The sequence below is a fragment of the Clavelina lepadiformis genome, chromosome 1 (genome assembly GCF_947623445.1).
Source record: "Clavelina lepadiformis chromosome 1, kaClaLepa1.1, whole genome shotgun sequence".
Taxonomy (NCBI): Eukaryota; Metazoa; Chordata; class Ascidiacea; order Aplousobranchia; family Clavelinidae; genus Clavelina; species Clavelina lepadiformis.
In genome coordinates this window covers 6,481,275-6,494,424 of record NC_135240.1, presented here as the reverse complement: position 1 = coordinate 6,494,424, position 13,150 = coordinate 6,481,275, and the positions used below count along the sequence as shown (strand labels likewise).

The following is a 13,150-nucleotide window of genomic DNA, read 5'->3' as shown; positions in this document are numbered from 1 at the left end:
GAGGCTTGCATGAATTCGATAGTAATAGGCCTAGGCCCTAGAGTAAGTTAAAAAAGTAAGAAAAGCAAAACCACCAACGAATGGAATAAAAGTAACTGCATAAACTACTGTAATTGGTGAGTTAGCAATAGAAAAGAAGCGTTAATTTACTCTTGTATGTAATTATTCTGGCAATTTTAGTGATGAACTCATGTTAGTGATGAATTTATTCTTTAATAAATACTGTATATAAAAATCTACTGCTCAAGCCTCAAGGAACATTGGATCAATCACGTCATACAATCAGCTGACATACTGATCGTAAACATGATCACGTGCTTTTGGCGTCATTAATAACATCACGTCATAGATATCAGATAAATCAATCTACTAAGTTGACGTCTGAACCGTGTTAACAAAATTTTAAAGTAAAATAAGAAACAGGATATAATTTGGCACTCTTAAGGTGAAACTTTATATTTTTTTACACAGTACGTTTGAAGAGGCAAGCTAATGCTCGCGAAAGCTCGTGTAGATAAATCAACATGAGCTTGGTTGGTGTGCTCGTGGTTCATGAATTAATGTATAATCTGTAGTGTATTGTCGCAGTATTTACCTTTGAACTGTCTTTGTACTTGCACGAGTGAAACTCGGTAATAATTCCTCAACGCTCGAGCACTCCTTACCAAACTTGTATTTGAGCAATTTCAACTGTTTGTATTCTTTTTTTAATAAAGTCTTGCTCATAGGTATTTGGACCTGTTTAACTTTAACGTGACCACTATCGGCTCCCGGGAGCAAACACCTTCAATGCCTCGCCCTTGCATAATTACCAGTTCGCCACTCTACCCACGCTTACAGTAATTATTACATCATTACGTCCCGTGCTATGCCTTGTGGTATCGCAAACGCTGAAATTTTCTCCAATTTATGTTTCCTGTATTGGCTCTTTTTACACTTGCAGTTCGACCATTTGTTCGACATTGAATCTAAAGTTAGCTGTAGAAGTGTAGTTATGTGCGATAAATTATTTCCAGATTCCCTTTTCTTTGTAGATTTACGTCATATTTATAACTTATATGTAGCATTATTGGTATAAATGACGTACTTCAACAATCCAGCTAAGTTTCAATACCATCAGGCTTCGGTATATTTTCTCCGATCAATCTCAGCAAATATATTGACACATTGTTCTGGTATTGGAAACGCAGGATTGAGACCAGAAGTTGCTATAAACTCATTTGCAGTCTATGATGTCATAAACGCTTATGACTTTATTCTGAGTTTTTTCTGCCAGCTTAACCATAGATATTACATTACAATGTACAAGGTCGCACAAATTAAGCAATACATATGATTATTAATAGAGAAATTGCAAGACTGGAATCAGGCTAACTTTGGAAACAAAAGTGTACTACTCTAAAGTTCTTTTGGTGATAGAATATAAATATTGATTATTGGAATTTGTGTCTTAGATTTGTTTTATGAATTTCGATAGTTTATATTTTGTAAAGTGTTATATAAGACTTTGTGTCGACAATAAACAACGAGTAATGTTTAGCGTCGGAAGCCCATTTCCCGTCTAAGACTTCCATCGGTTTATGTTTGCATTGAACCGCTTCCTGGAGTAACAGAACTGCTTTACTTTCATCCGGACCTGTGCAGTGACGTGTGTAAATTGTAAACTGCCGTTCCCGTGAAGCCTAACATTTTTAATCTTCAAATTCATGCCCAACATCTTTTCATTGTGACAGTTTGAGCCAAATCAAATTTTTTTCAGGAACCTGATAAATCTGTCATAATTTCATCTCATTATAAAAGCACTCGAGTTTGTGTGTATTCACTATTCTCCAAGTATTCTTAAGCATTTATTTATATATTTGCCGTATATAGGGACTATCAGGCATTTCAATGAAAAGATAATTTTATAAAAACAAACGGAACATGCACCCTATTAATCAGCCGTCGTCGTCTGTCGTGAGTTCCGTTTGTCGGCGTTTTCTTTCATTTGGTCTGAAATGACTCAAGAGATTTGTGTTTTTCGTATCTTTAAACAAAACAATCTTATAAGATTGCGAAAACATTTTGGTTCTTTCAGAATAATCTTTCGTCAATGAACGGAGTGCTTGTAAACTGAATCGAATGTCATGTTGTTCAAAGTCTTGCTGTTTGTAGGATTTTTGTCTTCTTGCAAAGGTAGAGTGGTATTCGGTTTAAAAAACCAGGGTGTTCTTTCAAATAAGTTACAATGGTCAATTTAATATTCATTTTTACAGCTCTGGAATGTCTCTTTTGTGACAACGCAAAAAGTAACGACGACTGTCAGAGAAATGGGCGAGTCCAGCGGTGTCAAGCGAACCAGGTAACTCGTTTCGCTCTGTGTCGACCGACCGGAGTCGATTAGAATTCTATTTGGGCAAATAACAAGCTTCTTTTTTTCAGGAAGCTTGTTTCGTCGCAATCAGACGAGGAGACTACGGAATGCTGATATGGAAAGGCTGCAAGCAAGCCCTGGCTTGTGAAAATAATTTTATTCAGGTGATGGCTCAATCAATCAATTAATTAATCAATCATTTATTTTTTTGTCATTGGCGCTGTGAGAACCAAAAGTCACTACTATGTAGTTGTTAATAGCATGCGTTAATGCACTTAATAGCACGGATAGCGACAAGAAAATAAAACGTGCAGAAATTAAAAATTTCATGTTCAAAACAACATTATCCAGATCTAGAGGGTTTTGTGGCTGCAGTAAAATAGTTTACTTATACAACAGCAGTGCATAGCCACTTTTATACAGAATAAAAACGTTGATTAAAACTGCCCTGTGTTCGAAACAGACAAAGAACTGACAACTTTTTTCTGCAAACAGAATGAACGATCCGCCTGGGTACCGAGTCAGTGCAACAGCAACGTACCGAGCTCGGTGTGCACCTGCTGCTGCAATAACGATAACTGTAACGGGCCAACACTTGGTTGCGAGGGTGGTGAGTATTTCTTTTATAGTTGAAGGTGAATTGGAGTTACATTTCAATTGAAGGCTTTTCGAATATGTTTTTTGTTCTGCTACATTTGCCACTACGCCGCTTAGTTCACGCTGTACATGTCAATTAAAAGAGGGTTAAACTGTAAGTTAGGAAGCGTTTAACTTTGTTCTGTTCTCAGAACAAACACCCCCCAAACCACCACCGGTACCAAAATGTCGCATGATCAGAGCTCCGGTAAATGGCAGAAAATTATGCACGCAAGATGACGCCCTAGTTGAAATCGGAACCAGATGCAATTTTGTCTGTGACGAAGGTGAATAAGTGACGTATACGTATATAATATACCATCAGTGTGGTGAAACGACAGAAACTATATCTAAAATTTTTTCTATCATAACTACACATGTTACTTTCAATAAATGACACCAATTAAAACGCTGCTGCATGAAAAGCCGTCACAAGCACGTTAAAATATACATAAACGTCACACTGCAATGTTATGTTAAATGTGAGACATTTTACAGGGTATGAGCTTTTCGGCCCAAGGAGGTCGGTTTGCAGAGACAGAACTCGGCGAAGGACTTTGAGACGGCCTCAATTCTTGCCACGAAACCCACCAGAATGCAGACCTAAACGTATAGGAACAGTATCTTAACCTTACTCAAAAGATATTCCTTAAGCTTTTAACATATTTTTGTATCGCTGCAGCAAATCCCCAATGTAACATGATTGGCACACCTCGCTTTGGAACCAAAGAATGTTCGCAAGATAGCGCTAGAGTTGATCTTGGGACTTTGTGCGAGTTCAAATGCGACCCTGGTATGAACGTTTTCTTCTTATTCATTATTACGACTAGAATTGCATTGTACTGTGTTTCATATCGAACTTGTTATCAAAGTTGAGAAAACGACTAATATTTGTGTTTGTATGTCTACATACAAAGCCCTATATATGGGGCCCCATATATAGGGGCTCGTAGCCTATACTTGTAGTTGTATGATTTACATGCGTAAAATTGATCAATAATACCAGTTAAAAGTATCATAATGAATTCCAGGATACACGCTGGTTGGCGACCAGCAAAGTACTTGCACAGAAGTCATTGACACAGATCGATTTGAGTTTGACAAAAAAGTGCCAACCTGTGAACGTGAGAGATGGTTAATTTTATTTAATCTTTATCTTCGTAACTGCTCTGGAGTAGCTTTCCGAAACAAAAGAAAATTGTCAATTTTTTTCGCTAATCTTACCGTCAGCATGCACTCAATCGCTGATGTCATAAAACGAAAACAAATGAAGTGACAAAATTATGTTATGAATATTCTGGACAACATATTTCTTGTTTTACAGCAAATCTAAAATGTGATATAATTGGAACTCCTCGTTTTGGAAGTAAGGTTTGCACGCAGGATGGCGCTAGAGTTGATGCTGGAACTGAATGTCTGTTTGCTTGCGGTGAAGGTGTGGCAATAACATACGAATCAAAATGCAAAAGACAAAACTTTTTATTAAGTTTTCCACAAACGGTTGCAGCATATTAACTCGTTGCTAATCTATGTATTCACTGCTGCTGAAAATTCGAGCAATGACGTCAATACAGACAACGTTTGGGATATTTTCTCAGTTTCATTTGAATTTCAGGTTACACGCTGGTAGGCGAACCTGAGAGCACTTGCAGAAGAGTCGTTGATTCAGATCGACTTGAGTTTGACAACGAAGTACCCATCTGTGAACGTATGAGACTGTCGGATCTCATTTCTCATTACTTTATTATGTTTCAGTTCGAATCTTATGATCTTTTTGACACAAGAAACTATCTTTTGCTTTTTCAGCTGATCCAAAATGCCTATTGGTTGATGATCCAACTAACGGCTTCAAAACTTGTTCACAGAATGGCCCGTTGGTAGACATAGACACCGTCTGCCAGTTCGAATGTTTTGAAGGTATATAGGAACTGGTTTCTTCTCGTGACTTAAACCCAACAGAATCTTCCAGAAAAAAACACGCTCTAACTTTTATTTTTTCAACGTTATTTTCTGCATTTTCTTTCTAGGTTTCACCCTTGTCGGAGATCTTTCCAGTGTTTGCAGAAGAGTCGAGACTGATTTCGCCGAGTTTAATTTTCCTCCGCCTCAATGCATAAGTGAGTGAAATTTTTTTTAACAATAATTATAACACGTTTTAGCACCGAGTTTTATACCGTTGTCAGTTGCCCGTCTCAAATAGTGTGTCATTTCATATTAACGTATTGATAGAGCATTGGTAGATATTCTCTGATTAATTTTCAGCATTTTGTAAAATCTTCGCAAATAAAGCGTTTTTGCTTCGGAGCAAAATCAGACATAAATGTTTTCAGGAATACTTTGTTCGGAAAGAAAGCCGCTCGACAACGGAGATATAATTTGCACTCAAGGCAATCGAGTGGGGTCGGTTTGTTCATTTTTCTGTGACGAGGACTATTCTCTCTTTCCGGAAAGCGTAACACAAAAGCAGTGTCTGAACGACTCGACATGGTCATTCCCTGACCCGTGCTGTGTCCGTGAGTAAAGTATCCAATGCGTAGACCTTGTTTTTTCAACGATGGAACAAACCGCCATTATAATAACAAAACTCTGCTTTGCTCGATTGCCACGTGAAAGAAAACGTTCCTTGCTAAATATTTTCATGCTATAACTTCTGCGATTTGGTTGGCTGTGTCTATGCTTAAGTTCACCTAAAATTTGTTTACAAAACCTTTGATTTAAACGAAATGAATTTCTAGGCCAGTGCCCTCCCCATGCGTTGGTGGATCTTGTAATTGTCTTGGATTCATCTTCGTCCATCGGTGAACCTAACTGGGGACTGATGAAGCAATTTGTTGGACAATTTATAGAGTAAGCCGATACGTAAAATTCATTTTGTTTTTTACCTACCAGAATATCTTAAATTTGTTGTGACAAAAGTGTAAGGCAAAGCTTTTTCTGTGTTCAAGTGGCTTCGACGTAGGACTTACAGCGGCCAGGATTGGAGTATTTCGTTTCAACAATCAAGTTGATACGGACTCGCAGATTCTACTGAAAGATTATCCAGACGACAAATTTGAACTTCTCGGTAAACTTGCAGAGATTCCTTACAGAGGAAGAGGTAAAATAGTTCATAAATCGGGTAGCTTAAATATTTTGTTCGTGATTTTTCAGTCTCTTTGCTTTGCTTTCAAGAATTTTAAGTTTTAGTCCACGTTGCCTATAGCTGAGAGTTAGTAGACTTGTTTTGACACTCGCCTTGTGCAGTTGCATTCAACACAAAAAATATCCTAGAGCCCATATTTGCAGGAACTTTGACTGGCTTGGCCCTGCAGCACGCCAGGAACGTGATGTTTCAAGCTGATAACGGAGATCGACCAGAGGCTCCAAACGTGCTCCTGGTGATCACAGACGGCAGAGCAAAAGACGATAATCGTGTGATCACGCAATCGCAACTTCTTCGTGACGATGGAGTCGTGGTAAGTCAAAACGTTTCCATCACACAGGAACAAATTTATCCGGATCCAGTTTTGCTAAGAACCATCTATGTTGATGTGAAAACGAAAAAAAAATAGTGAAGCCATTTAAATCGGCCCTCTTCTAGCTTTCGCCTTTTAATGAAAGTTGTAAAGTTTGTCGTGGTCTCGTTTCAGTTCATAGTCTAAAGTGTAAGCTTATAAGTTACCGGTTTTTTCAGGTTTTTGCTCTTGGAGTCGTTCCACCACCTCCTCAATCATTGGACGATGATCAGCTTTTGGCAATGGCTGGCGCTCCCGACAGGGTTATAAAAGCGGAAGGAGGATTTGCCGGACTAGGTGAAGTGCTCCTAGCGAACCTCGGCGATAGAATCTGCGAAGGACGACGCTGCGAGTGAATCAGATTATATAATCTTGGTTTCTTCCTTCATATTAAATTTTAACATTGTGAAAGAGGCAAAAATATGCTAACTCGTTTTAATCGAAACGTTGTAAGCGGAACAAAATATAAACAAAAAGTGATGATGGGTTACGTCTCTTTTTCTCCGCTTAAGTTTATGGCTCGAATCAAAGCATTATGCTAAATAACCTACACATTGTCGAACTGCTTCTAGTCCATACCTGAGTCTACTATGATTTTATTTTTCTTCGAATTTGATTGTGGCTGAACCGTGCTAACCCAGTATTATCAGTATATAGTAAAATAAAAAGGAAGATATAGGGTGACACTCTAGGATCAACTTCCCTTTTAATCTCTCGGTGCACATCGAGCATAGCTTGATACGGAGAGATATGTATCCAAAGGGCGTCTTTGTTTTTTCATGTCTAAATGACGATTACTACAAATTACGAAAGTTCTTTGAAAAACACAATGATCTTTCCCGGTGTTGCGCGCTCAAGTGATCAGGATATTATGACGTTGCTTGACTTCATAATAAACAAATAGATTAATAAAACAATAAATAATCCTTTGAAAATTAGATCATTAATAACTAACTATTAACATTATTATTGACAACTGAAATTTACCAAGACCACTCTTGTACGGTCATAATACTGCATTGTATAAAGTTTCTTTGAAGCAACTGACCAATTTTGCAAAACATATTCCTACCAACGGGAAATTCCCGTTTGTAGCACCACGTTGATCAGTGAATGTAAAGTGGCATAACAAGGACCACTGTCATTCTGGCAGAATCCTAGCAGAATCATACTGTCCAAACGAACAACAGTGTTTCCGACTCCAAAATTTTCAAAAACAGAATGAAACAGCATTTTGTAACAAAGCAGACAAAGTTTAACGCTTCCAATCATCCAAGTTAAAAAAACAAAAATTTTAGACACATATTTTAAAATTAAAAATGATGGTAACACAAAACAACAAGAAGGAAAAAAACAACAAAGTATACACACAAAACGAGTTTCAAGAGATATGAATGTTGTACACCTCCGTCACAATTAAAAAACAATTTGAATACATGACGTAATAATGGACATAAGGAAAAAGGCCTTGTTGCAGATTCTTAAAGAAGATTTCCTCCTCTTCACGATGTCGTGAGTTCCGTTTGTCGGCGTTTTCTTTCATTTGGTCTGAAATGACTCAAGAGATTTGTGTTTTTCGTATCTTTAAACAAAACAATCTTATAAGATTGCGAAAACATTTTGGTTCTTTCAGAATAATCTTTCGTCAATGAACGGAGTGCTTGTAAACTGAATCGAATGTCATGTTGTTCAAAGTCTTGCTGTTTGTAGGATTTTTGTCTTCTTGCAAAGGTAGAGTTTTATTCGGTTTAAAAAATTAGGTTGTTCTTTCAAATAAGTTACAATGGTCAATTTAATATTCATTTTTACAGCTCTGGAATGTCTCTTTTGTGACAACGCAAAAAGTAACGACGACTGTCAGAGAAATGGGCGAGTCCAGCGGTGTCAAGCGAACCAGGTAACTCGTTTCGCTCTGTGTCGACCGACCGGAGTCGATTAGAATTCTATTTGGGCAAATAACAAGCTTCTTTTTTTCAGGAAGCTTGTTTCGTCGCAATCAGACGAGGAGACTACGGAATGCTGATATGGAAAGGCTGCAAGCAAGCCCTGGCTTGTGAAAATAATTTTATTCAGGTGATGGCTCAATCAATCAATTAATTAATCAATCATTTATTTTTTTGTCATTGGCGCTGTGAGAACCAAAAGTCACTACTATGTAGTTGTTAATAGCATGCGTTAATGCACTTAATAGCACGGATAGCGACAAGAAAATAAAACGTGCAGAAATTAAAAATTTCATGTTCAAAACAACATTATCCAGATCTAGAGGGTTTTGTGGCTGCAGTAAAATAGTTTACTTATACAACAGCAGTGCATAGCCACTTTTATACAGAATAAAAACGTTGATTAAAACTGCCCTGTGTTCGAAACAGACAAAGAACTGACAACTTTTTTCTGCAAACAGAATGAACGATCCGCCTGGGTACCGAGTCAGTGCAACAGCAACGTACCGAGCTCGGTGTGCACCTGCTGCTGCAACAGCGATAACTGTAACGGGCCAACACTTGGTTGCGAGGGTGGTGAGTATTTCTTTTATAGTTGAAGGTGAATTGGAGTTACATTTCAATTGAAGGCTTTTCGAATATGTTTTTTGTTCTGCTACATTTGCCACTACGCCGCTTAGTTCACGTTGTACATGTCAATTAAAAGAGGGTTAAAGTGTAAGTTAGGAAGCGTTTAACTTTGTTCTGTTCTCAGAACAAACACCTCCCAAACCACCACCGGCACCAAAATGTCGCATGATCAGAGCTCCGGTAAATGGCAGAAAATTATGCACGCAAGATGACGCCCTAGTTGAAATCGGAACCAGATGCAATTTTGTCTGTGACGAAGGTGAATAAGTGACGTATACCTATATCATATACCATCAGTGTAGTGAAATGACAGAAACTATATCTAAAATTTTGCTATCATAACTACACATGTTACTTTCAAAATGGGCCAATAAATGACAACAATCAAAACGCTGCAGCATGAAAAGCCGTCACAAGCACGTTAAAATATACATAAACGTCACACTGCAATGTTATGTTAAATGTGAGACATTTTACAGGGTATGAGCTTTTCGGCCCAAGGAGGTCGGTTTGCAGAGACAGAACTCGGCGAAGGACTTTGAGACGGCCTCAATTCTTGCCACGAAACCCACCAGAATGCAGACCTAAACGTATAGGAACAGTATCTTAACCTTACTCAAAATATGTTCCTTAAGCTTTTAACATATTTTTGTATCGCTGCAGCAAATCCCCAGTGTGAAATGATTGGCACACCTCGCTTTGGAACCAAAGAATGTTCGAAAGATAGCGCTAGAGTTGATCTTGGGACCGTGTGCGAGTTCAAATGCGACCCTGATATGAACGTTTTCTTCTTATTTAATATTACGACTAGAATTGCATTGTACCGTATTTCACATCGAAGTTGTTATCAAAGTTGAGAAAGTGACTAATATTTGTGTTTGTATGTCTACATACAAAGCCCTATATATGGAGGCCCTATATATAGGGGCTTGTAGCCTATACTTGTAGTTGTATGATTTACATGCCTAACATTGATCAATAATACCGGTTAAAAGTATCATAATGAATTCCAGGATACACGCTGGTTGGCGACCAGCAAAGTACTTGCACAGAAGTCATTGACACAGATCGATTTGAGTTTGACAAAAAAGTGCCAACCTGTGAACGTGAGAGATGATTAATTTTATTTAATCTTTATCTTCGTAACTGCTCTGGAGTAGCTTTACGGAGCAAAAGAAAATTGTCAATTGTTTTTGTTAATCTTACTGTCTGCATGCACTCAATCGCTGATGTCATAAAACGAAAACAAATGAAGTGACAAAATTATGTTATGAATTTTCTGGACAACATATTTCTTGTTTTACAGCAAATAATCCAAAATGTGATATAATTGGAACTCCTCGTTTTGGAAGTAAGGTTTGCTCGCAGGATGGCGCTAGAGTTGATGCTGGAACTGAATGCCTGTTTGCTTGCGATGAAGGTGTGACAATAACATACGAATCAAAATGCAAAAGACAAAACTTTTTATTAAGTTTTCCACAAACGGTTGCAGCATATTAACTCGTTGCTAATCTATGTATTCACTGCTGCTGAAAATTCGAGCAATGACGTCAATACAGACAACGTTTGGGATATTTTCTCAGTTTCATTTGAATTTCAGGTTACACGCTGGTAGGCGAACCTGAGAGCACTTGCAGAAGAGTCGTCGATTCAGATCGACTTGAGTTTGACAACGAAGTACCCACCTGTGAACGTATGAGACTGTCGGATCTCATTTCTCATTACTTTATTATGTTTCAGTTCGAATCTTATGATCTTTTTGACACAAGAAACAAATCTTTTGCTTTTTCAGCTGATCCAAAATGCCTATTGGTTGATGATCCAACTAACGGCTTCAAAACTTGTTCACAAAATGGCCCGTTGGTAGACATAGGCACCGTCTGCCAGTTCGAATGTTTTGAAGGTATATAGGAACTGGTTTCTTCTCGTGACTTAAACCCAACAGAATCTTCCAGAAAAAAACACGCTCTAACTTTTATTTTTTCAACGTTATTTTCTGCATTTTCTTTCTAGGTTTCACCCTTGTCGGAGATCTTTCCAGTGTTTGCAGAAGAGTCGAGACTGATTTCGCCGAGTTTAATTTTCCTCCGCCTCAATGCATAAGTGAGTGAAAAATTTTTTTAACAATAATTATAACACGTTTTAACACTGAGTTTTATACCGTTGTCAGTTGCCCGTCTCAAATAGTGTGTCATTTCATATTAACGTATTGATAGAGCATTGGTAGATATTCTCTGATTAATTTTCAGCATTTTGTAAAATCTTCGCAAATAAAGCGTTTTTGCTTCGGAGCAAAATCAGACATAAATTTTTTCAGGAATACTTTGTTCGGAAAGAAAGCCGCTCGACAACGGAGATATAATTTGCACTCAAGGCAATCGAGTGGGGTCGGTTTGTTCTTTTTTCTGTGACGAGGACTATTCTCTCTTTCCGGAAAGCGTAACACAAAAGCAGTGTCTGAACGACTCGACATGGTCATTCCCTGACCCGTGCTGTGTCCGTGAGTAAAGTATCCAATGCGTAGACCTTGTTTTTTCAACGATGGAGCAAACCGCCATTATAATAACAAAACTCTGCTTTGCTCGATTGCCACGTGAAAGAAAACGTTCCTTGCTAAATATTTTCATGCTATAACTTCTGCGATTTGGTTGGCTGTGTCTATGCTTAAGTTCACCTAAAATTTGTTTACAAAACCTTTGATTTAAACGAAATGAATTTCTAGGCCAGTGCCCTCCCCATGCGTTGGTGGATCTTGTAATTGTCTTGGATTCATCTTCGTCCATCGGTGAACCTAACTGGGGACTGATGAAGCAATTTGTTGGACAATTTATAGCGTAAGCCGATACGTAAAATTCATTTTGTTTTTTACCTACCAGAATATCTTAAATTTGTTGTGACAAAAGTGTAAGGCAAAGCTTTTTCTGTGTTCAAGTGGCTTCGACGTAGGACTTACAGCGGCCAGGATTGGAGTTTTTCGTTTCAACAATCAAGTTGATACGGACTCGCAGATCCTACTGAAAGATTATCCAGACGACAAATTTGAACTTCTCGGTAAACTTGCAGAGATTCCTTACAGAGGAAGAGGTAAAATAGTTCATAAATCGGGTAGCTTAAATATTTTGTTCGTGATTTTTCAGTCTCTTTGCTTTGCTTTCAAGAATTTTAAGTTTTAGTCCACGTTGCCTATAGCTGAGAGTTAGTAGACTTGTTTTGACACTCGCCTTGTGCAGTTGCATTCAACACAAAAAATATCCTAGAGCCCATATTTGCAGGAACTTTGACTGGCTTGGCCCTGCAGCACGCCAGGAACGTGATGTTTCAAGCTGATAACGGAGATCGACCAGAGGCTCCAAACGTGCTCCTGGTGATCACAGACGGCAGAGCAAAAGACGATAATCGTGTGATCACGCAATCGCAACTTCTTCGTGACGATGGAGTCGTGGTAAGTCAAAACGTTTCCATCACACAGGAACAAATTTATCCGGATCCAGTTTTGCTAAGAACCATGTATGTTGATGTGAAAACGAAAAAAAAACAGTGAAGCCATTTAAATCGGCCCTCTTCTAGCTTTCGCCTTTTAATGAAAGTTGTAAAGTTTGTCGTGGTCTCGTTTCAGTTCATAGTCTAAAGTGTAAGCTTATAAGTTACCGGTTTTTTCAGGTTTTTGCTCTTGGAGTTGTTCCACCACCTCCTCAATCATTGGACGATGATCAGCTTTTGGCAATGGCCGGCGCTCCCGACAGGGTTATAAAAGCGGAAGGAGGATTTGCCGGACTAGGTGAAGTGCTCCTAGCGAACCTCGGCGATAGAATCTGCGAAGGACGACGCTGCGAGTGAATCAGATCATTTAATCCTGGTCTCTTCCTTCAAATTAAATTTTGACATTGTGAAAGAGGCAAAAATATGCTAACTCGTTTTAATCGAAACGTTGTAAGCGGAACAAAATATAAACAAAAAGTGATAATGGGTTACGTCTCTTTTTCTCCGCTTAAGTTTATGGCGCGAATCAAAGCATTACGCTAAATGACCTACACATTGTCGAACTGCTTCTAGTCCATACCTGAGTCTACTATGATTTTATTTTTCTTTGAATT

At 38.3% G+C, this 13,150-nt stretch overlaps 2 protein-coding genes across 3 annotated transcripts; both read left to right on the top strand.

Moving 5' to 3' along the window:
- Positions 1-2,017: 2,017 nt before the first annotated feature.
- On the top strand, positions 2,018-6,968 carry LOC143460186 (E-selectin-like). 2 transcript variants are annotated; one of them, XM_076957606.1, is made up of 17 exons: positions 2,019-2,175; positions 2,256-2,341; positions 2,422-2,517; positions 2,849-2,963; positions 3,142-3,276; positions 3,488-3,598; positions 3,672-3,782; positions 4,021-4,113; positions 4,314-4,424; positions 4,605-4,697; positions 4,796-4,906; positions 5,017-5,106; positions 5,320-5,502; positions 5,725-5,836; positions 5,935-6,086; positions 6,275-6,444; positions 6,663-6,968. In XM_076957606.1, the coding sequence occupies exons 1-17, from the start codon at positions 2,127-2,129 to the stop codon at positions 6,837-6,839; spliced, it is 1,995 nt and encodes a 664-aa protein (XP_076813721.1). In that variant the 5' UTR covers positions 2,019-2,126; the 3' UTR covers positions 6,840-6,968. The 2 variants fall into 2 exon arrangements, with proteins under 2 accessions (XP_076813729.1, XP_076813721.1); XM_076957614.1 differs by lacking the exons at positions 4,314-4,424; positions 4,605-4,697 and having other exon boundaries at positions 2,018-2,175.
- Positions 6,969-8,048: 1,080 nt separating this feature from the next.
- Positions 8,049-13,022, top strand: LOC143448933 (E-selectin-like). The gene is made up of 17 exons (XM_076948901.1): positions 8,049-8,214; positions 8,295-8,380; positions 8,461-8,556; positions 8,888-9,002; positions 9,181-9,315; positions 9,536-9,646; positions 9,720-9,830; positions 10,070-10,162; positions 10,363-10,476; positions 10,657-10,749; positions 10,849-10,959; positions 11,070-11,159; positions 11,374-11,556; positions 11,779-11,890; positions 11,989-12,140; positions 12,329-12,498; positions 12,717-13,022. Exons 1-17 carry the CDS (start codon positions 8,166-8,168, stop codon positions 12,891-12,893), a joined length of 1,998 nt encoding a protein of 665 aa, XP_076805016.1. The 5' UTR covers positions 8,049-8,165; the 3' UTR covers positions 12,894-13,022.
- The last annotated feature ends 128 nt before the right edge of the window (positions 13,023-13,150 follow it).

Excerpts from the sequence above, each read along its gene's own strand:
- LOC143460186 (XM_076957606.1), top strand. The coding sequence starts at position 2,127 with ATGTTGTTCAAAGTCTTGCTGTTTGTAGGATTTTTGTCTTCTTGCAAA. Across the intron at positions 4,907-5,016 it reads CCAGTTCGAATGTTTTGAAG|GTTTCACCCTTGTCGGAGAT; the intron begins GTATATAGGAAC and ends TTTTCTTTCTAG. Across the intron at positions 6,445-6,662 it reads TTCGTGACGATGGAGTCGTG|GTTTTTGCTCTTGGAGTCGT; the intron begins GTAAGTCAAAAC and ends CGGTTTTTTCAG.
- LOC143448933 (XM_076948901.1), top strand. The coding sequence starts at position 8,166 with ATGTTGTTCAAAGTCTTGCTGTTTGTAGGATTTTTGTCTTCTTGCAAA. Across the intron at positions 9,831-10,069 it reads CGAGTTCAAATGCGACCCTG|GATACACGCTGGTTGGCGAC; the intron begins ATATGAACGTTT and ends AATGAATTCCAG. Across the intron at positions 10,477-10,656 it reads CCTGTTTGCTTGCGATGAAG|GTTACACGCTGGTAGGCGAA; the intron begins GTGTGACAATAA and ends TTTGAATTTCAG.